This window comes from Acomys russatus, chromosome 21, assembly GCF_903995435.1.
Source record: "Acomys russatus chromosome 21, mAcoRus1.1, whole genome shotgun sequence".
NCBI lineage: Eukaryota > Metazoa > Chordata > Mammalia > Rodentia > Muridae > Acomys > Acomys russatus.
In genome coordinates this window covers 7,783,142-7,806,592 of record NC_067157.1, presented here as the reverse complement: position 1 = coordinate 7,806,592, position 23,451 = coordinate 7,783,142, and the positions used below count along the sequence as shown (strand labels likewise).

General features: G+C 47.0%; 2 protein-coding genes across 2 annotated transcripts; both read left to right on the top strand.

The window, feature by feature from the left end:
- The first annotated feature begins 4,914 nt into the window (after nt 1-4,914).
- Nucleotides 4,915-5,283, top strand: LOC127205356 (60S ribosomal protein L35-like). Its single transcript, XM_051164626.1, has one exon. The coding sequence runs from the start codon at nt 4,915-4,917 to the stop codon at nt 5,281-5,283; it is 369 nt and encodes a 122-aa protein (XP_051020583.1).
- An 8,649-nt stretch (nt 5,284-13,932) lies between these two features.
- Cd24 (CD24 molecule) lies at nt 13,933-17,908 on the top strand. Its single transcript, XM_051164447.1, has 2 exons — nt 13,933-14,108; nt 17,567-17,908. The coding sequence occupies exons 1-2, from the start codon at nt 14,040-14,042 to the stop codon at nt 17,726-17,728; spliced, it is 231 nt and encodes a 76-aa protein (XP_051020404.1). The 5' UTR covers nt 13,933-14,039; the 3' UTR covers nt 17,729-17,908.
- Nucleotides 17,909-23,451: the final 5,543 nt, after the last annotated feature.

Genomic DNA, 23,451 nt, shown 5'->3' with positions numbered 1-23,451 from the left:
GGGGGTCAGGAATCTGGGAAAACATGGCTTAGCATAGTCAGTGGAAACAACCCTCTGGGAGGCAATGGGCTACAACCAAAGGACAGTGTGTTTCACCAAGTTTAAGCATATTTGATGTGTTTTATTTGTTTGTTTGTTTGTTGTTTTTATTTAATTAATTTTGTGTGCATGAGTGCTTTGCCTGCGTATGTGTGTGCACTACACGCCTAGTGCCCGGTGAGGCCAGAAGAGAGCATTGGATTTCCTGGGACTGGAGTTACAGATGGTTGTGTGCCACCGTGTGAGTGCTGGGAATGGAATCTGACTTATCTGGAAGAGCAGCTACCCCTCTTTAACTGCCGAGCCATCTCTCCAGCCGCGGGGGGTGGGGGCTGTTTAGACATGTTGGCATTAATGTTTGTGGGGATACATGCTCTATTAGTCAAGAAATCGCCTTGCTTACTTTCTTTGTTTTCAGAAGTTTCCCTTCCACCTCAGGGGTTTCTTGGTTGCGTTTTGTGCGAGAGGAAGCAGCAATTACAAATTGTTTCAAGTGCTGTAATGATACATTTAAACTGTTGACATAATGAAGGAAACACAGTTGCATTTGCTTGTTGGGTGCCACCTATCATAGCGGTGGACCTGCGTTAACTCAGGTCAAAGCCTTTACCCACCTGAGCCAGCTCATCAAGCCTTGGGTGAACTTTTTAAAAATGTGTGTCTTAGGGATTAAACTTGGGTTGTCAGGCCTAGTAGTAAGTGCCTTTACCACTGAACCATCCGACCAGGGTGACGGGTCCTGGGGTTAAGAATCATCTCTCTCTCTCTCTCTCTCTCTCTCTCTCTCTCTCTCTCTCTCTCTCTCTCTCTCTCTCTCTCTGGTTTTTCTAGACAGGGTTTCTCTGTGTAGCCTTGGCTGTCCTGGACTTGCTTTGTAGACCAGGTTGGCCTTGAACTCACAGCGATCCCCCTGCCTCTGCCTCCTGAGTGCTGGGATTAAAGGAATGTGCTACCATGCCCAGCCCTGTCTCTCTCTCTCTCTTTCTCTCTCGTTTTTTTTTTTTTTTTCAAGACAGAGTTTCTCTTATAGTCCTAGCTGTCCTGGACTCGTTTTGTAGACCAGGCTGGCCTCGAACTCACAGCAATCTGCCTGCCTCTGCCTCCCGAGTGCTGGGATTAAAGGCGTGTACCACCATGCCTGGCCCTATTTCTTAATTCTTTAAGTATTTCCAAAACACTTGATCATAACAACTAGTATTTCTGTTTTTTGTTTTGGGGATGGGGCTGGAGAGATGGCTCAGTGGCTAAGAACACTGGCTGCTCTTCCAGAGGTCCTGAGTTCAATTCCCAGCAACCGCATGGTGGCTCGTGTAGAGGCACATGCAGACAGAGCACTCCTACGCTTTGTGAGAAAGGCCTGCAAAACCACAGAGTCTTGCTAGTGCTCTTGTTGTCTACCAGAACTAAACAGTAAGGCGGTGGCTGACGGCACTTAACCTAGTTTGCTTTTATTGCTTTGTTAAGGAGCAAACGCAACTTAGGGAGGAAAGGGTTTGTTTCTATTACATATTGCAGTGCATTAATGACAGAGGTCAGGACAGAAACTCAAAGAGGGCAGGTACCTGGAGGCAGGAGCTGATGCAGATGCCAGGGAGGGTGCTGCTTACTGCCTTGTTCATCATGGCTTGCTCAATCTGCTTTCTTTCTTTCTTTCTTTCTTTCTTTCTTTCTCCCCCCCCCCCCAAGACAGAGTTTCTCTGTGTATCTGTGGCTGTCCTGGGCTAGCTTTGTAGCCAAGGCTGGCCTCAAACTCACAGAGATCAGCCTGTCTCTGCCTCCTGAGTGCTGAGATTAAAGGTGTGTGCCATGCCAGGTTCTTCTTCTTTTAAAAGAATATATACATATATGATGTTCTGCCTGCATGTACACTTGCAGGCCAGAAGAGGGCACCAGATCATATTCTAGATGGTTGTGAGCCACCATGTGGTTGCTAGGAATTGAACTCAGGACCTCTGGAAGATTAGACAGTGCTCCTATCCACTGAGCCATCTCTCCAGCCCTGCAATCTGCTTCCTTATAGAACCCAGGACCACCAGCTCAGGAATGTCACCTCCCACAATGGGCCCTCCCATGTCAATAACTAAATAAGAAAATATTCTACAGGCTTGTCTATACCCCAATCCTTTTTTTTTTTTTTTTAAAGATTTATTTATTATGTATACAGTGTTCTGCCTGCATGTACACCTGCAGGCCGAAAGAGGGCATGAGATCACATTATAGATGGCTGTGAGTCACCATGTGGATGCTGGGAATTGAACTCAGGACCTCTGGAAGAGCAGCCAGTGCTCTTAACCTCTGAGCCATCTCTCCAGCTCCCTATACCTCAATCTTATGGAGGCAGTTTCTCAATTGAAGAGTCCCTGCTCTCAGATGATTCTAGCTTCTATCAAGTTGACATAAAACTATCCATCACAAGCAGGGTATGGTGGCACATGTCTTTAATCCCAGCACTCAGGAAGGCAGAGGCAGGCGGATCACTGTCAGGTTGAGGCCAGCCTGGTCTACAAAATGAGTCCAGGACAGCCAAGGCTACACAGAGAAACACTGTCTCAAAAAACCAAAACCAAAACCAAAACCAAACCAAACCACGTCAACAACAACAACAAAAAAAACTATGCAGCACAAAAGAGTTTATTCCAGCTTACAGTTGTGGTCCTCCAGGAAGGGAGTTCAGGGTTGGAATCTGCAGGAGGACTTGAAGCAGAGACAATGGAGGAAGGATGCTCACTGGCTGGCTCCTCGTGACAAGCGTCCCAGGCGAGGCACCGCCTACAGTGCGGCTTCCTAGGCAATCATTAATCAAGAAAGTGAGGGTCCCTGGGAAGGGACTTAGGCCGTCAACACTATCTACACCCAGCAGGCTGCTGAAGTAAGTCCTTTGTTTTCCTTCTAGACAAGGTCTTGCTTTGTAGCTCAGTCCGGTCTGAAATTTGCTATGTGGCCCCAGCTGGCCTCAATCAAGCTTGTTAGTCTCCTGCCTCAGCTACTGTGTGGGACTTCCGGTTCATATCTTCCAGGCAAGGTATGAAAAGAAAAACAGATGATCCTTTCTTGGAAGAGGGAAAACAGAGTTCATCTCATGTTCTGACTCTAGGAGATTGCAGGAAGGGCCGCTGCATCCTCAGCTTGGGATGCTCCGCGCTGATGCCAGGAGCTACTTAGTGCCACCTGGTACCCAGCTGGAAGCCGGACCTGGCTGGATTAGGATTGTGTGGAGTTTGTGGTTGGTCAACTGCACAGGTTACCATGGTTATTTCATTAACCTTCCATAAATATGGGGAAATATTTTGTGACTAGAATTTTTTATTTTTATTTATTTATTTATTTTTTGAGTGAAAAGTGGTAAGGCAGAAAAGTCATGTGTGTGTAGTCGTCTCCCAAGTCTGAAATATGTAACCTCAGCTCTCAGTTCCTTTTTCCACAGACACAGAGATAGTCTGTCTGCCTTTCTTCTTTTCTTCGTTTTTGTCCTTTGCGACAGGCTTTCTCTGTGCAGCCCTGGCTGGCCTGGGCTCACTTTGTAGTCCTGGCTGGCCTCGAAGTCACAGAGATCCACCTGCCTCTGCCTCCCAAGTGCTGGGACTAAAGGTGTGCGCCACGACGCCCGGCCAGAGATAGTTTTTTAAAGTGTTCCTTTTCATACTTATTTATTTGTGTAAGGGGAGACACACATGTACTTGTGCCACGTTGTACATGTGAAGGTCAAAGGACAACTTTAGGGCAGTTTGTTCCTTCCTTTTACCATGTGGATTGAGGAGATCACATTCAGGTTACTAAGTCTGACAGCAAGCCCCCTTTAGCATTGAGCCATCTCTCTGGGCCCTAAATATATATATTTTTTCAAATGTTAGGGATTGAATTCTTGGTCTTTTACACAGGAAATTTATTTATTTAGTTCTAATTTATTTACAGGCAGGGTCTCTCTATAGCCCTGGCTGTCCTGGATCTCACTATGTTGACCAGGTTGGACTTGAACTCACAGAGATCCACTTGCCTCTGCCTCCCAAGTTCTGGGATTGAAGGCATACACCGCTATGCCTGGCATTTTATTTTATGTATATGGGTGTTTCGTCTGCATGTATGTTATGCACCGCTTGTGTGCCTCGTGGTCAGAAGGAGGTCCTAGTGGTCCTCTGAGGAAGTCAGAAGAGGGTGTTGGCCCCTGAGACTGGAGTTGCAGACAGGTTGTGAGCCTCATATGGGTACTGGGAATCAAACCCAGGGTTATTCCAAGAGCAACAAGTATACCTACCTGCCAAGCCATCTCTCCAGTCCCTGCCACAGGAAATATTTTGAAAGATTTATAGAGATAAGGGCTCAGTGGGAAAGGGCACTTGCCGCCAAGCTTGACGACCTTGGTTCAGCTTCTGGAACCCAAGAACGGAACTGACCTTTGACCTCCACATGTAATAGCACCGCATATTAAGCTCAAGGCCAGCCTGGGTTGCAAAGGAAGACCTGTCCAAAAAGCAAATGTCATTACTGATTACCTCTAATTAGTGAGCTAGAACTGAGAGAAAGGGGCAGACAATGCTGGGAGCTAACCCCAGGCCCTTGTACATGATAAGCAAGTGTTTATTTCTACTGTGAGCTGTATCCCCAGATGATGATAATAATAATAATAATAATAATAATAATAATAATAATAATAATAATAATAAATAATAATAATAATACCAATAATAATAACAAATATAACAATAACAACAAATATAATAATAAAAAATAATAAAATAATAATTTTGTCTATTTGTTTTAAAATAGTCTCACTATGTAGCCTTGGCTGGTCAGGAACTCACTAGGTAGACGTGGTTGAACTCAAGAAGATCCATCTGGCTCTCGTACCAGGTGGACTGAGCGGTGAGTAACCCGGCCATGGCCAAGATTAAGGTTCGGGACCTGTACCAAGAAGGAGGAGGAGCTGCTGAACCGCTGGAGCATCTGAAGGTGGAGCTGTCTCAGCTTCCGGTCGCCAAGGCGACAGGTGGCGCCGCATCTGAGCTTTCTAAGATACCAGTCGTCTGCAAATCCATCGCCTGTGTCCTCATTGTCATTAACCAGACTCAAAAAGAAAACCTCAGGAAGTTCTACAAGGGCAGGAAGTATAAGCCTCTGGACCTGCGTCCTAAGACGGCTGGAGCCATGCACCGCGGGCTCGCCAAGCACGAGGAGAAGCTGAAGACCAAGGAGCAGCGGCGGAAAGAGTGGCTGTTCCCGCAGCGCAAGTGTGCAGTCAAGGCCTGAGGTGGAGACGACAACAAAGTGCAAGACTGACTGGAGAAAAAAAAGTCCATCTGCCTCTGCCTCCTGAGTGATGGCATTGAAGGTGTCAGTCACGTCCATAACATTCTTACATCTTTGTGTAGTTTCAAAATTGCTCTGTATTGAACTGCATTACTCTAGAAGAAGAAGAGGAAGAAGAAGAAGAAGGAGGAGAAGGAGAAGAAGGAGGAGAAGAAGGAGAAGAAGAAGGAGAAGAAGAAAGAAAGAAAGAAAGAAAGAAAGAAAGAAAGAAAGAAAGAAAGAAAGAAAGAAAGAAAGAAACACGCGGGGCTGGAGAAATGGCTCAGAGGTTAAGAGAACTGGCTGATCTTCCAGAGGTCCTGAGTTTGATTCGTAGCAACCACATGGGGCTCAAAACCATCTATAACGAGATCTGGTGCCCTCTTCTGGCGGGCAGACACACATGCAGGCAGAAAATTGTATAATAAATAAATCTTAAAGAAAGAAAGAAAGAAAGGGAGAGAGAGGGAGAGAGAGAGAGAAAGAGAGAGAGAGAGAGAGAGAGAGAGAGAGAGAGAGAGAGAGAGAGAGAGAGAGAGAGAGAAAGGAAGAAAGGAAGGAAGGAAGGAAGGAAGAAAGGAAGGAAGGAAGAAATAGGTGTATGTGTGTTTTTGCATGCCTGGTGCGAGTGGAACCAGCCCGAGCAGGGCATTGGCTCCCCTGGAACTGGAGTTCCACAAGGCTACGAGCTGCCAGGAACGGAGCCCCAGGTCCTCCGGAAGAGTAGCCAGGGCTCTTTACTGCTGTGCCTGCTGTCTCCAGCCTCTGCATCACTTCTACCTATAAAGAAAGGTATGAGTGAATTATGAGAAGAACCTTTATTTTTTATTTATATTTTTATTTTTTCCTTAAAAAAAAAAAAAAAATCTGCGTGTATACCTGCATGGCAGTAGAGGGCACCAGACCAAGTTCTAGAATGCTGTGAGCCACCACATGGTTGCTGGGAATTGAACTCAAGACCTCTGGAAGAGCGGACAGTGCTCTTAACCTCCGAGCCATCTCTCCAGTCCCGGACCTTTGCTTTTTAAGTCAGAGCTCTGTGTGACTTCGACGGAGGCAGAGACAAGCAAATCCATCCGGTCCTGTTTTAATGGCTCAGAGGAACAAGACGCTTTATCCTTAGAGCGACACATCAACACTGTCTCGAACCAGATGTAAGTCAGCATCTGCTCTCGAAGTGCGGAGTGTGGTCCTGAAAGACCAGGTTAACTGACTTAGAGAGGATTTTCCAATGACCGGAAGTGTGGTCCTGCCTCAGGTTCCTGTAACACTTCCTTTCACACGACGTTGTTCTTTAGGGTTATGAAAATATTTTACCCAACTTCCCTGCTTACCTAAAACCTCACTAGTCTCTCGTAGCTGCAGAATTGCTCTTGCAGAATATTAAGATCTGAAAAAAGGAGCTTAGGGTGTAGCTCAGAGGCGAGAGCTCAGCTGGGTGGTGGCGGCACACGCCGTCTTTAATCCCAGCACTCGGGAGGCAGAGGCAGGCGGATCTCTGTGAGTTCGAGGACAGCCTGGTCTACAAAGCGAATCCAGGACAGCCAGGGCTATGCAGAGAAACCCTGTCTTGAAAAACCTTAAAAAAAAAAAAAAAAAAAGCTCATATATTAAACGCCCACAACACCAACCCTCAAACAAAAGTCTCCAAACTGAAGAAAGCACAAAAATGAAAAAAACTGGACAAAAGTATACAGGTATAAAATGTGCATAGAACCTTGCACTCTTGCAATTTCCCTCTACTGAGTACAGGATCATGGAACTCAGCCTGCAGTGGCAAATGGTGCCCACAGGACTGAACCTGCAGGGACATGTGGTGCCCATGGGTTGAGCCTGCAGTGGCACATGGTGCCTGCAGGACTGAGCCTGCAGGAACACATGACACCCACAGGACTGAGCTGCAGTGGAATGTTACACCCGTAGGACTGAGCCTGCAGTGGCACCTGGTACACATGGGACTGAGCCTGCAGTGGCACCTGGTACACATGAGGCTGAGCCTGCAGTGGCACTTGGTACACATGGGACTGAGCTTCTAGGGGCACGCTGTGCACACTTTTGAACTCGGTAGGCTTCTTTTGTAAGAGTGAGATTTCATTTCTTCTAGAATTTAATTATCTTCGTTAGGCCTGGACTCTGTCTTCTGCCCCTGGCTGGGCAGGAGCCTCAGGAGGAGCCTTTTTACCAGGATGAGCTCACTCAGCTCAGGCCTTCCCGTGAGGCCAAGTCTGTCCCTTGAAGCTTTCTACCTCCACAGCCTTGTAATTCCAGGAACGTGGCAACTGACGGTTGCTGGGTGAGTTCCCTTTTTCTAGAGCTCAGTTCCATGTTTTTTCTCCAATTTTAGTATAAGCTGTGCATGGGCGTGTGTGTGTGTGTGTGTGTGTGTGTACACGTGCACCACCTGGACTTGAAGGAATGCAGTCTCACAGTCATTACAGGACAGGTGGATGGAATGAGGAAAAGCTGGAATTTCTGTCCAAGAACCCTTGAGTGATGGACTGAGAGCTCCTGAAAGGCAGGCTGGGAAAGAAATTCTGTGGCCACAGGGAAGAGAAAGTTGGCTTCCTTGTAAATGTGCTTTGTGTTGAGTTGGGGAGGCGAAGGCCACAGAATGCATTGCCAAGCTGTTCTTCAAGAGGTCCTGAGTTCAATTCCCAGCAACCACATGGTGGCTCACAACCATCTATAATGAGATCTGGTGCCCTCTTGTGGTATGCACGTGTACATGCAGGCAGACTACTGTATTAGTAAATCAATCTTAAAGGGGAGGGAGAGGGGAGTCGAGCTGGTTTATAATAATGTCATTCCTGTTCCCTGACGGCCAGTTCTCCTCAGTGGCAAGGACCACCATTGTCAGATGTGTCTCTTTGGAAAAGTTTTTTTTCTTTCTTTGACTTTAGAACAAAACAAAGAAATGAACTGTAGTGTACTCATTGCCATGCATTTTTTATGTCCCCTCCCCCTCCTTTAAACATGGTCTCATTATGTCACCCTGCTGGCTTTGAACTCACAGATAACCTGCCTGCCTCTGCCTCCCTGGTGCTGGGATCTCCTCTTTCTACGGCTCATCACTTCCCAGCCGAAGTTTCATGTAGGTCACGTTAGCTTCAAACTTATTATTCAGCTACATCTCCAGTGTGTTTCCTGCGTTCTGTCTGACCCACCATGAACACTGGGGTTATGGCATTTGTGGGCCATTTCCAGCTGCTGCTGCTTCTTCTCCTCCTCCTCCTTCTTCTTCTTGTTCTTGTCCCTCTTCCTCCTCTTCCTCCTCTTCCTCCTCCTCCTCCAAGGAGACAGGAATAACAAGTGTATATCCCCACACCCAGTTTATATTTTACTTTAAGATTTAAAAGCTTTAAAAAAAAATATGTGTGTGGGTGTTTGGTCTTTATGTATGTCTTTCTGTGCACTACTTGTGTGCCCAGTGCCCATGGAGATGTGGAGAAAGTGTCAGAGGCCCATGACCTGGAGTAAAAGAAGGCTGTAAGTTACCATGTGGGTGTTAGGTATTGAACCTGCGTCCTCTGGAAGAGCAGCCTGCTCTCTGAACCACCGAGTCATCTCTTCAACCCCAGATCTAACTGGCCTCCCCCGGCACTGCACCTGTGTAGTACACAGACACACATACAAAGAAAACACCCACACACACAAAATCTACAGCTAGTGCAGGCCCATGGCCACGGGTGACTGGCCAACACAAGGTGACCTCCAAGGGAAACAAAGCTTATCATGGAGAGCCTTCGTTAGGGTGCTTGCTGCCGGACCTGAGTGGGATCCCTTGGAAAAAGAGAACTGACTCCTATAAGTTGTTCTCTGTCCTCCACAGTCTCCTCTCCAATAAATAAATAAATAAGTGTTGTTTTTTTTTTTAAAGGTGAAAAAGCCGGGCAGTGGTGGTGCACACTTTTAATCCCAGCACTTGAGAGGCAGAGGCAGGTGGATCTCTGTGAGACTGAGGCCAGCCTGCTCTACAAAGCTAGTCCAGGACAGCCAGGGCTGTTACACAGAGAAACCCTGTTTCAAAACAAGCTAACAAACAAACAAACAAACCAAAAAAAGGATGAAAAATTTACCATAGAGATTTCTTCATATACTTCACATATATACGTATACATACACGTATATTATACACACATATTATATAACACATATAATTATAAAATAATATGATGTTCTTTTGTACTTCTTAATAACTTCATAATATTCAGTAGTGTAGCGATGTTATCATTTCTTAAGACATACCTCAATTTTTGGATAATTAAGTGCAGCAACTAATCATTGCACATTAATCTTTGTATAAGCTGGCTTTGTTGTTGTTGTTTTGAGACAGGGTTCCTCTGTATAGCAGCTTTGGCTGTCCTGGAACTTGTTCTGTAGATTAGGCTGGCCTCTGCCTCCTGAGGGCTGGGATTAAAGGCCTACACTACCACTGCCTGGCTGTACAAGTTTATCTTTATTTTGGTTTTTGTTTGTTTGTTTGTTTGTTTTTTGAGGCAGGGTTTCTTTGTGACAAATTTATCTTTAGATTGAGTTTAACATTAGAATTCCCAAAGGGGACACACAGTCTTAACACCCTCTCCTACAGACCTAAGAGGTTTTTTTTGAGTCCTTGCAATACAATAATTCTTAAAACTTTGTTTGTTTTTTTCTTTTTGAGACAGGGTTTCTCTGTGTAACCATTGGCTGTCCTGGACCTGCTTTGTAGACCAGGCTGGCCTCAAACTCACAGAGGCCCACCTGCCTCTGCCCCTTCAATGCTGGGATTACAGGCATGTGTCACCAAACCCTGAGGGTTCCTTCTTTTTATTTAATTCCCTTAAACAATAGCAACATACTTAAGCACAGGTTACCTTAATTTGCATCTAAAAATAGCCTGGACTGTTTCCACTTACAGCTGTTTTCTTGTCGGGTGAAACTGAAGATCTAATTTGAAAAAAATATATAGAGAAAAAATTCATAACTGCAAAAGAAATTCACTATGGTTATTAAACTTCTTAAGGATTAAAATTTAGAGTTTTTTTTTTTTTAATTTATTAATACCAAGGAAGAGTTTTATTTATTTTTTTTGAAAGTGAGAGCTGACAATCCATGTGGCCAGCAGGGGGCAGCACATCCCCACAGACTGTCCGGGGGAAGCCACCAAGTGATTCAACATGCTTTAGACTTTGGACCACATTAGCCAGGATGCTAACCCACTTTGTCACTTCCCCTGCCTCCGTGCTTGGGGCTGGTAAAAATGAGGAACAAAGATTACCTAAAAGACCAAAATAAACTGAAACATCGAATGCCAGCTAGTGCAGCGCAGCATAGAGTTAGGAAGAGAAAGAGTACTGTAAACACAAGCATCATTAAATAGAAGGGGATTTTAATTAAGTGTGATTATTCCAGGCACTGCTTATACAGTAAAGCACAGAAAGCATGTTTTACTGCATCAAAATCTCACTTCACACCCATTTTGCTAAAGCCTGCAAGAAAGTCCAATAGTTTAGCTCTGTATTTAATTTTGTATTTCCCTAAAAACAAGACTTACTTTTAAATCCCTTAATATTAGTCCTTCTGCCCAATATTGGGTTCTAGGTGCAAAGGATGCGGGTTGGGTATAGTCTCTGCATCCTGCCCCCACTCGCCAGTAGTGGGAATCACACCCAGGCCTTGTGTATACTTGGCAAGTCGTCTACACTGAGCTAAATCCCCAGCCCTTTTGTTACTATTTTGAGACAGGGTCTTGCTAAATTTCTGGGCTGGCATTGACCTCACAATCATCCTGCTTTACCCTGTTGCTTCCTTATTTTTTGTTTTGAGACAGGGTTTCTCTGTTTAACAGAGCTCTGGCTATCCTGGACTCACTTTGTAGGACAGGTTGGCCTTGAATTCACAGAGATCTGCCTGCATCTGTCTCCCTGAGTGCTGGAATTAAAGGCCTGTGCCACCTTATGGGCTTTTTCTTTCTTTTTTGATTGGCAATATGGGGGATTGAAGCCAGGGCCTTGTACCTGCTAGGCCAATTGTAGCACTGAGCTACAATGTCATTGACTCCAGCCCCTGTTCTTTTCAACAAAGTAAAGGCGACTTTGAACCTGGGTCAGGAAACTTTGTAACTTGAGAGGTGGCTTCATCCTTGGCTCAGGGGCTGTGGTCAAGTTTTTTTTTTTAAACATCTCTGTGTCTCAGAATAAATATGATACCAGTGCCATCTATGCTACTAACTTCATAGACCCACAAATTAAAGGCCACACGAGGGCTGGCCAGACGGCTCGACAGGAAAAGTGCTTAACCACCAAGCCTGATGACTCGAGTTCAAATCCTGAAACCCACATGGTAGAAAGAGAACCCAGTTTTCTTCTGACCTTCATATGTGTGCTATGACACATGTAGCCCCCATAAACAAACAAACAAACAAGGCAGGGAGAAAAGGAAAAGAAAAAAGGAAAAGGAGTAAATACCAAGGGAGAGCTACAAGGTGGGCACTTACACACACAGCAGTCCTGTGTCGTTTGTTTTGTTTTAGAGACAGGGTCTTGCTATGTGGCCCTGGATAGCCTGGGACTTGCTTATGTACACCAGGTTGGCCTTGTATTTGCCGTCATCTCCCTGCCTCTGCCCTCTGAGAGCTCGGATTCCAGGAATGCACTACCACACCGTGTGTACAATAATCGCTTAATAACTCATCAGTTATGGTATTAGCTCCTCCATTCTGCAGAGGAAGAAGCTGCAGCTTTTTGCCCCAAGTAAAAATGTCTCACAGCATTTGGGCCTGGGTACCTGCAGAGGCTGTAAGGTTAACTCCTGCACCAGCACATTTCCTTAAGTTAATGCCATGAAAGAGGAGGAAGAGGGAGGAAGGGCGGGGGAGTGGGGGAGGGGGGCGGGAGGAGACCGCAGAACCCAGGAAAGCCGCAGAAAAAACAAGAGGAGGGCAGAGTACGTGGAAGCCGTGAGTAGCTCCAGTAGCCGGCCCATAGCGGGTCCTGGAGAATCTCTGAAGGGCAGAGGGCCCTTGGGATTAGGCGCTGTTCAGTGTGTCAGGGTTTTTTTTTTTTTTTTGTTTTGTTTTGTTTTGTTTTGTTTTGTTTTTTTTTTCCTCGCCATGCTGGAAGCAAAGCGCTGAAGCTGTACACAGAACGACATTTCTCTACACTGTGGTAACTGTTAAACAGGAAAGTTGACTGGCGCTGTACAAGAATTCCTGTGTTCCCAAGCACATCTCACACGTGGAAAGTTACTGAGCAGCTGTGGCTGACCTGTAAGGTTCAGGCTAGTGCAGCCACGGACCAACGACTATGGCTTCCATTGTCAGTTTGCTCCCATAAAACTAGCTTTGTTTTTTTGTTTTTTTTTTACGAGGTTGTTCTGCAAAAAAATTGAAATTTAAACAAATTTCCATCGTTGCTAGGTTTGGTCTGTTTTGCTTTAAGGTCTGTGAAACACGTGGGCTAAATGTGATTAAAAATTAAAAATATCCCACTACTAAATCATCTTAAATTTTGCTCTGAAGTTTTCACAATAGAAGGGTTGAAAGAAAAATTCCACTAAAATGTGCAGGCGGATGACTGATCTTTTTGCACTGGTTTATCAAATTACTAAATGGCAACTGTGGAAAGGAAATTGTTTGAACCTGAAAGCGTCGGCTCTTGAGGCAAATGATGAGCAAGTACTGTGTGTGCCTCAGAGGCCGAACAAACACGTCTCTCGGGAATTTGAGTTCTGCTGGGACGCCGCAGCTCGGGAAGAGGTGTCCTCAGTGTGTGTGTGCGGCCTCGTCGAGCCCAGACCCTAAGCCTGGGCAGGCTGGAAGGCAGTGGAGGACCGAAACCCAGTCCCTCGTGTCGTGGCCGTGCTGCTCCCTAGGTCCCAGAGGATGCCGCTAGGGTATGGCCGGGCGCGCTCTGCTGGAAGCAGGACAACACAAAGCAAGCAGCCGGGCGAGGGGCGGCCGCCCAGCCGAGCATATTCACGGGTAGGGTTTGGGGTCCCTGAGATCCCCGCAGTACAGTCGCCAAGGGCCAGCGCGAGGCGGCGCCGAATCGCCTAGCCAACCCCGCGCGCCACGGCCCAGGGACCTGACAAGCCTGCCCAGTTCCCCTAGCAGCCCGCACTTGCGAAAACCCAGCCCGGAGCTCCGCGCAGCCCGCCTGGCGCCTGGAGCTCCGACTTTGTGTGTGCGTGTGTGTGCCTCTCCTTTTCTCCCGCCGGACCCCCTCTGTGTGTGTGTGTGTGTGTGTGTGTGTGTGTGTGTGTGTGTGTGCGCGCGCGCGTGTGTAGGGGGGTGGAAGATGGCAGGGCCAGGGAAACAAAGGAAACTTGGGCCGGGCGGCGTGTGTGGCTCGCGTGCTCGCCCCGAGTCCCGTGTGGGAGTCGCCCGCGCCTGTGTAAGCAGCCCGCCCTGGGAAACCCTAGCTGTGCCCAAAGTCCTCGGCGCCCACCCACCTGCCGCTCTGGCCGGCCCGGGACATCCCAAGTCACCCGGGGCTCGGTGTTGGCGGCGGGGGAGGGGGGCGCGGGAGCGGCACAGAGGGGTGGGTGGGGCGGGGAGGCTGCAGGGGAGGAGGAGAGCACGGGTGGGCGGGCGCCACACGTCACGGCTATTGTGGCTGTCCTGGTATATAAGGTCCCGCCGGCCGGCCGCGCTCCCCACCTTGACTGCGCCCGCGCGAGCCAAGCGGATCTCCACGAGCCGAACATCCTGAGAGTCGCGCAGCGCCGACGGAGCGGACATGGGTAGAGCGATGGTGGCTAGGCTGGGACTGGGGTTGCTGCTTCTAGCGCTGCTCCTACCCACGCAGGTGAGACCGTGCTCCCGCTGTGGCACTGGGGCCACGCTCTGGGGGCGTGTGCATGTGTAGGAGCTGGTGAAGTTCCTACTACAGGCCACGCACTGGGGTTGAGAGGGGATTTTTGTGTAAATGACTTGGGGAGCCCATGGTGTGGCCTCCCTCCAGAGAGCGCTCCCTCCCTTCCCACCGAGGGTCTTCGCGCTTCCAGAGAACCACACAAAGAGAGGAGACGGTCCCCTTCGGGGAGTGTGGCACACGCCCATCCTCCACCGCCCAAACTGGTTTGGGGATCTCCCAGGAAGCCCTGGCTATGGCTCTACCTCCCACCCGACTCTTCAGTCCCGAAGCTTAGCTAGGGACCTCCCGACAGCGCAAACTCCCGCGGTGCGACCTCACACCTCCAACCTTGGCCACCTTAGGGGTCCCATCTCACCCTAGACCCACTAGCCCTAGGAGGGCAGAGTGGCAGGATTTTAGTGTCCCGAGACTCGGTCAGGTTTTGTCCTAGTCTACCGTCGTTTTCTCTTTAGATTTGTCCCGAGAACAGATCTTGCCCCCAACGCTAAAGGGTGGCGCTGCTCTAGCTGCACTGGCGAGAGGGCGAAGGCGCCGCGCCCAGAATGAGACCTGGAGCTGAGCCTGGGAGACTGGGGCGGGACTCAAAGAAGCAGCCGGTGGCTTTCCACAGCCTTTGGTTCGCTCAGGAGCGTCTCTCTGGCTTGGGCCCCTGAAAAGTTGAACATACCGAGTCATCGGTCCCTAGAGATCCAGGCTCCCGGCTCACCTGGGAGAGCAGCCCAAGAGCTTGGAGCGCGCTTCCTCTTTCCCTACCCGGGGCCCCTTTTCCCCCGCCTTGAGGAGGGGCTCGGCCTCAAGAAATCCTCTAGTCTCACCCAGATTCCCTTCTCCCCAGCCCCTTCCCCCATCGAAATGCTAAAGAGAGAGGTTTTGGTTAAGCAAATCAAAGGAACTTGGGGGGGGGGATTATTTAATGCCAACTTAATTAACATTTAAAAAATTCTTGATGGCGTTGTAGAGGACCCCTAGACTTTCAAATTGTTGCCCTAGGGTCTTTTCTTTCTTTTCCTTGTCACCTGCTGTACTAAAGGCTCTTTGTATAAGTAAAGGATGGTTACTTTCGGGTGCCCCAAGTCAGGCTCTCTGTTTTAAACAACTTAGCCTATTAATGTTTTCCTTTCCGTGGGAATGCCACTTCCTGATAGGATAGGCTTTCTCTCTGACACACAGTAGGCGCCCAGCGAGTATAGCCCACCAGGCAGTCTACTTTGGATACAATTTGTACATTTCTTTAGTCAATATTTGCTTACTGGCTTTACTGGTGCAGAACAAAAGGAGCCAGTGTTGATGGGAGGGTTTATCTCTGCATCACCGGGCAGCCGAGTGTACTTGGGCTAGCCGCTTTACTTGGTGCCACGTCGCCCTCCCCCTAGCCTGTAATCGGAAGCTCTCTCAAGCCTTGGCAAACCGCTTTCAGTGAGAGCTGAAAACTCGGATCAGCCTTTGTTCCATGACAAAGGAAGAGTGTCACGTGCGGCGGCGCCGGACTGTGCATTTCGTGGCTCGCGGAACCGGCGGTGACTACGGCCTTAGGTTGCTGGGACACAAGGTGGAAGGCGTGTTTGCCGGCCACAGCGACTTAGCTAAACACCAGGCAACGAGCTGGTGAAATTGAACTCCAAACCCTGTCTTTTGTGAAGGGAGGATGCTTTAACTGAAGTCCTTCTGCCAAAGAGCAAGGGCTCTTCAACATTCCTGATATTAAGATGAACTTAAATCATTGTTACCATTAATCTCTGATGCCGGTGGTCAAGCCTTAGCGGCCCCCACACACACCAGCAAGAGTTCTGCTACCAAGCTCCATCCCTAGGTGGTCAGCTCCCACTTTTCAATTTAAGACGAATATCACGGCCAGTTTTGAGAAGGGTTATAATTTCAAGATTTCAAAGGAGCAGATAGGATACCTAGGGTTCTTTTTAAGGTCTTAAGTGTTAAGATATTTCCTCAAGGTAATGTTTCCCAGGCTGTGTGCAGCCAGAAAGAGACTCAGCACATTCTAGTACCACAGTTCTCAATCACCCCACAAGTGGGCCCCACACACGCATATCCTCCCCACCCCTGCCCCACAGTTTTGTTTGTTTTTGAGACAAGCCCCTCTGCTTGGCCCTAACTGGGCTGGATTTTGCTTTGTAGACCAAGCAGGCTTGGAACTCAGAGAAACTTGCCTGCCTCTGCCTCCTCTGGAGGGCCGGGATTAAAGGTGTGCATCCCCCTCCCCCCAAAAAAAGCCGGGCGTGGTGGCGCACGCCTTTAATCCCAGCACTCAGGAGGCAGAGGCAGGCGGATCGCTGTGAGTTCGAGGCCAGCCTGGTCTACAAAGTGAGTCCAAGATGGCCAAGGCTACACAGAGAAACCCTGTCTCGAAAAACCAAAAAAAAAAAAAAAAAAAAAAAAAAAGGTGTGCATCCCAATTGTTGACCACACCCAGTTTTGTTTTCTCACGACAGTCTAGGTATAAAACCCAGGCTGGCCTTAAGGTCTAGATCTCTCTGGTTTCGTTTTTCCCGTGCTAGGGTTACAGCTCTGAACCACTGACCTGGCTCAGTTACAGTATTTGAATGTTCAAAAATTGTAAGCAACTTTTAAAAGTCTCCTCCTCCAGGGAAACAGGAAACTTTGCTACAATGCTAGCCAGAGCATATGGTATCTGAAATTAGAATATTCAGATTCTCCAGAGTTAGAAAGCCCTGCTCTGAGCAGTTACGTAGTTTGGAGAATTCTTTGTTTTTGAGACAGGGTGTCATGTAGCCAAGGCTGGCCTTGAACTCCTGATCCTTCTGCCTCTATGTTCCAAGTGTGGTACATTTCCACACTAGGCTTCAAGAACTGTTGCTTTCACTATTTGCATCCTCTAGGTATCTATATAGTAGGTTTTAAAACTAAAGAGAATCATTTTGGTGGGATCAAGTGAGAATTCAGGATTTAATAAATGTAGCTAAGAGAATAGTGTGTGTGTGTGTGTGTGTGTGTGTGTGTGTGTGTGTGTGTGTGTGTGTGCGTTTGTGTAACAATCTCCGACCCTCCACTCCTTGAGACAGAGTTTCTCTGTGTAGCCTTGGCTGTCCTGGGTTTGCTTTGTAGACCAGGCTGGCCTCGAACTCACAGAGATCCGCTTGCCTCTGCCTCTCTGAGTGCTTGGATTATAGGTCTGCATCACTTTGGCTGTGGACAAAAGCTATCTTAGGAAGGATCAGGGATGGGTGGGGGAGGGGGGCACGGGGAGTGGAGGGTGTGGTTCAGTGGTAGAATTCTAATACTTAGCATCTCTAAGGTCCTGCATTTGATTTCTTCTACTGCAGCCACAGAGACTGAGTGTTATTACAGAGTGTAATGGAACTAGCTGCCATGGTTCTGAACTTTATCTGTGATTTTTTTCTTATGTATTTTAGATTTATTGCAACCAAACATCTGTTGCACCATTTTCAAGTAACCAGAATATCTCTGCTGCCCCAACTCCAACTAACGCCACCAACAGAGCGGTTGGCATTGCCCTGCAGTCCACAGCCGGCCTCCTGGCCGTCTCGCTTTCTCTTCTCCATCTCTACTGTTAGAGACTCAGGCCAAGAACCGTCTCTACTTCCCCCATCTTCTAGACCCACCCCCAAATGGCAACCTCAAGTCCAGTGTGACCAGGAAGAAGAAGGTCCTCATCAAATCTGCTACTACCACACCGCAACAGAAAACGGAATTCCAAATTTGGTCGGTTTAAAGGACGTGTGAAAGGTCTGAGAGGTGATGAAACTCTGCTGGAGTTTAGTGTTCAAGAGGAGGACGGGCAACATCTAGAGATGACGCGCTTTCCTTGAATGTGGCTTATTGAAATGTGGACACTTGAGACTCTAACTTGACATCGGGCATAGGCTTTACGATAAGGATCGGGTGTGCAATGGAGATTCAGTTTTCATTGGTTCATCCAACCTATAAGGCCGTGACACAGTTAGGTGACATCAAAGCGCTTCTCAGATGCTATTTTCTGTATGTGTTGGAAGGAACTGCCAGGTGTTACTCTTAAGTCCTCAATGTATTGTTTCATCACTACTAGTTTAATATGCTAAATTCTAGGCAAAGGCCCCCCTCCCCCATTGCTGAATGGTCTCTTTGGAATTGAGCATTTAACCCCCTCTTTCCACGGCTTTAGGCCTGACACTGTATTTGACCTTTATTAGTGATTGACATGTGCCAGGCAGCGATGGCTTGGAACTGACCCCCAAATCCAGCCACTACTGAATAAATCTTATTTCAAAAGTCAAACAGTAGGCAATTTTCCATCGTCTTTTTTTCCCCCCACTCAATCAGAGTGCCAGGTTCATGGAGGTAAACCAGTTCCAGAGAGCAGAATTATGTTCACCTCAGCTCATTTCAGCATGTAGCTTATTATTTCTGCGTGTGTTGAGAGGTTTTCATAATTGAAAGTGTGGTCTGTTAGGCAGGCAAATTTAAGAATCTTGAAATTCTAAAGGCAGATATGCAAAGAAGCCAAAACTGTAAACCCAGCATTTGGGACGTGAAGACCGGAAGCTAACTCATTGAATTCACAAAGTCTTTTATACAATTTCTGTAAATACTTTTTTTTTTTTAAAGAGAAAAATGAAACGATGGATCAGAATAGCCACATTTGGAATACTTTGGTTATCAGTTCATATTTTTTAGATAGGTTGACCTTGGTTTTGTGCCTGAAAGGGGGCTTGGTTCTACAGTAGGTTTTTTCCAACTGCCTTGATACACACATACTTTCTAAAACACAGACATTCCTTGAAAAAAAAAGCCTTTTTGGTTCGCATGGTCACACACTAAAGCTTGCACACTCTGGGATCCAACATGGCCACAGTGGTCTTGGTAACCAGAGTCATTGTTTTTTCCATCTTTAGAAACATGCCTGGGAACGAGGAGACCTCACAGGCCCGAAGCTACCGTGTGTGTGAATGAACGCTCCCTCTTGCCTCATACCTGAATGCTGTACATCTATTTGATTGTATATTGTGTTTGTGTATTTATGCTTTGATTCATAGTAACTTCTCATGTTATGGAATTGATTTGCATTGAACACAAACTGTAAATAAAAGGAAGAAATGGCTGAAGGAGCAGTCTGTTGAATTTTAAGTGTTTTTGTTTATTTTTCTTTCTTTCATTTGTTTGTTTGTTGTTTGTTTTTCGAGACAGGGTTTCTCTGTGTAGCCTTGGCTGTCCTAGACTCACTTTGTAGATCAAGTGCTGGGATTTAAAGGTGTGCACTACCATGTCTGGCTATAAAGCAGTGTGTGCTCTTAACAGCTGAGCTATCTTTCTTTTCTTTTCTTATTTATTTATTTATTTTGGTTTTTATTTTTTTTTAAGATTTATCTATTTGTTATGTATACAGTGTTCTGCCTACATGTAGGCCTGCATGTCAGAAGAGGGCACCAGATCTCATTGTAGATGGGTGTGATCCACCATGTGGTTGCTGGGAATTGAACTCAGGACCTTTAAAAGAGCAGAGACAGCGCTCTTAACCTCTGAGTATTCTCTCCAGCCTTGTTTGTTTGTTTTTTGAGACAGGGTTTCTTTGTGTAGCCTTGGCTGTCCTGGACTCACTCTGTAGAGCAGGCTGGTCTTGAACTCAGTGATTCGCCTGCCTCTTCCTCGTGAGTGCTGGGATGAAAGGTGTGCGCTACCACGCCCTGCTGACATCTCTAAGTCTTTAAGGCAGCACACCTACTTACTCAACAACAGAGTCCTAGCTGTGTTCCAAGGTACCCACGATTGATAAACTTGGCTGGGAAGAATGCCCTTGAGATGAGAAAGTGTCCATGTGATACAGGCAAGCTATGTGTGTAGTGCTCGTAGGACAACATAAGCGGGGCGGGGCTGGGCTCAGGGCCGATGAGTTGAGAAACCCTGGGTCTTGAACATTAGACCTGATGTCTGAATGACAGATGATGGTGGAAGAATGAGGGGAAACCCTAATGGGATGGACAACATGTTCTAAGTCAGCACCACTTTGCATTGTTGGCCTGGGAGTCTACAGAGCACTTTGGTTTCCTAAATCGGCTGCTCCCTCTTTGTTTCTCTCACTCATCAAATACATCCCCGGACTCCCAATATCTTAACTGTGAGTCAGGGACCACCAGAAAGGGTAGGCTGGAAACTGCTATCCTTAGATGAATTTCCATAGGAAACCTCAAGTCTGCCCTTTAAGGCTTAGATGATCTAGAACATTCTTCAATCGCATCTAGAGATTGCTCCCTGCAACATGTACTACTAGGTTAGTGTTGGGTAACTGAGGACACCTTACGTTGCTGTGTAAACTGACCACCTCAGTCCGTCTTGTCACAGGTTGTTGAAGCATGTTTTGTCTCCAGATGAAGAATAGCCTTTCTCCCTAACATAGAAGTTATCTCACACACAAACAGAAACACTTGGAAACAGAACATTTACAGCCACGATTGTGTTAATTCCCATCCTGTTTTGGTTTTACTGTTTGTTTTTGTTTTGGAGACTGCCTCCTTCTGTATGTAGCCTAGGCTTGTCTCAAACTTAGGGTGCTCTTGCCTTAGTCTGCTGAGCCCTTGGATTGTAGCCCGGTGCCATGACACATAGCTTTCTCCATTCTTTGAAACAGGGTCTTGCTCTGTGACTTAGGGTTGGTCTTTAACTCACTATGTAGCTTGGGCTGGCCTTGAACTGGTGATCATCTGCCTCTGCTTCCTGGGTGCTGGAGTTACAGATGCATGTCACCGTGCCGGCCTTGTGTTCACTCTTAGTATCCGCCAGTTTGTAATGTTAGCCATCATTAAGAATTATTAATAAATCTTGTCAGTTGAAGATACAGGGTGAGTACGTAAAAGAGGGGCCGTGTTCTCTTCTTACCAACCCGCTGTTCTTTTTCTGCCATCTCCTTGTGGTCCATTACACGGGCAGAGCGACCCAAGCTTTCACTTGAAGTTTGTTGTGGCTTTCTCCTGACTTTAATCACAAGCACCGAGGCACTAAGAGAGAAGGCTTAGGGCCCTCCCTCCTTCCTTCCTTGCCTCTCTTCGTTTCTCCTTATCCTCCGTGTTTCTCTCTCTCTCTCTCTCTCTCTCTCTCTCTCTCTCTCTCTCTCTCTCTCTCTCTCTTCCTTCTTCCTATTTCTTTCCTCTCCTCCTTCCATTTCTGAACAATGTTTCACTCCCCAGGCAAGTCTGGAATTTATGGCTTCTTCCTACCTCAGCCTCCCAGGCCATAGGATTGTAGGTGTGTGACAACTGTGCTTGGTTTAGAAGTGTGTGTTTCGAGCCTATTTTTACTTAATTTTCCTTGTATAGGTAGCAACCTCATTTCTCCTTGGTACTCAGGGTCAGTGGGGGTTAGAACAAGCCCTTCTTTCACAGTTTGTTGCAGAGGTTCAAGAATTCCCCCAAGTGACTGGTGTCTGTCTCAACTTCTACTTCAATGGAATCGTCATTGTGTCTCCTGATGGAAGCTTCCCATTCCTTGAATTTCTTCATCTTTTTCTTTTTCCTTTTTATTGTTATGTGCATTGTTGGGGATGGTACCTAGGGCCTCACAGATGCAAGGAAGTGCTGGGTCACTGAGCTGTGCCCCTAGTTCTGTTGGAATCATTCTTTCTTTAGAATCAAGATCTTTAGCTGAACAGAGCATGCGGTCTTAAGACAGGAAGAAAAAAAAAACTTTGGTGATGAGTCACCAGGAGTAATAATGGTGCTTACTCCCTTTTGTTCTTGACTCCTGGTCCTGTGAGGTCCACTGGAGAAATGATACCCACTCTACAGCATGTATAGAGTTTTGGAAGACCGAGCTACAGGCCTGAAACCCAGTGCCTCTGGTTGGCATGGTAAAGCATTTCCGAAGGATTTTCTTTTCTTCCATCAGGCCAGCTGCTTCAAGTTGAATTCAGATGACAAGATCAACTAATTCTTTTTTTTTTAAATTTATTTATTATTATGTATACAATACTCTGCCTGAATGTACACCTGCAGGCCAGAAGAAGGCACCAGATCACATTCTAGATGGTTGTGAACCACCATGTGGTTGCTGGGAATTGAACTCAGGACCTCTGGAGCAGTAGTCAGTGACCTTAACCTCTGAGCCATCTCTGCAGCCCAAGATCTACTAATGTCAGTGGCTGTGAAGTGAGCACCTCGGTCAAGAAGCAGTGCTCTGTGGACTGCCATGAGAAAGAACAAAGGATGGATGGGAATTCGGTCAGAGTGCTGTACGCAGTGAAGTCAAAGCTACATCCACAAATCGTCTATGTATTCAAGGAAGAGCAAACTGCTGCTGCCCCCTCTGTGAAGGAAGTGACTCAGCACAATTGGCTTTCCACCAGGGTCAGCCTGGTCAGCCTGCCCATCTGTGTCTGTTAGGGACTGAGTGCTGACCTTTGCTGCAGCAGAGTGGGCACTCGACAGTGGCTCTGGCCAGAGTGGTCATACAGGAACATGCTTCTGAGCTCCTGACCTTTTGGCTACATTGATCATGAGCTCATGGGTCTATGCCAGGAAATGGGTAGCATCACAGTCTGTCTGGGCTTCTCAAAATGGATCATCCTATTTTCCTGGTTATTTAAATATTTCTTATGGCACCCATGCAGCACATGGGATTAAAAAAAAAAATCACATTCTTCTTCCATATCTATCTCTTCCCCAGAACGTTTTGCCAACCTTTTGTTTCTACTCAAGTCTTTTCTAAGTCTATCTACCAAATACTTGGCCACAGCCTATGACAGTATGGATTGATATTTCTGGTCATTACTCTTTCAAAAAAGAAAAAGAAAAATGAACAGTAGGTCCTTTGCCTGTACCCCTGCCCATGGGGGAGGGGTGTTCTGATTCACCCATAGCCACCAGGAATGCCTTAGAGACATTTCTAAGGCTGTTGCTGGCCATGTTTGAGTAGTGCCAGCATATTATGCAGAGCCAGAGCCAAGTCTTCTTTTTCCTGGTCAGCTGATGGTGAGGCTATTGGTGCACGCTGGGAAAGAGGAGGTGATGTAGCCGGAGGAGGGACCACACGCGTTTCTCAGCTCTTTCTTCACATGACCTATTTGTGCTCCTAAGGGTCTTCTTTTATGTACCACTTGACAATGGGATGCTGTTGCCATCCACAGCTAACTATTACCTAGAGGGTTATTACCTAGAGGGTTGGACAACCGTGGTGGCTAACCGTCCATTGACAACTCGACTAGATTGAAAACCACCGTGGAAACACACTTCTGGGCGTGCCTGTGAGGATGTTTCTAGAAAGGCTCAGCTGAGGAGGGAAGACCTACTTTAAATGAGGATAATAGAATCCC

What these genes read in the sequence shown, in the direction of transcription:
- LOC127205356 (XM_051164626.1), top strand. Translation starts at nt 4,915, where the DNA reads ATGGCCAAGATTAAGGTTCGGGACCTGTACCAAGAAGGAGGAGGAGCT.
- Cd24 (XM_051164447.1), top strand. Translation starts at nt 14,040, where the DNA reads ATGGGTAGAGCGATGGTGGCTAGGCTGGGACTGGGGTTGCTGCTTCTA. An exon ending in CGCTGCTCCTACCCACGCAG is followed by an intron (nt 14,109 to 17,566) that starts GTGAGACCGTGC and finishes TATGTATTTTAG; the next exon opens with ATTTATTGCAACCAAACATC.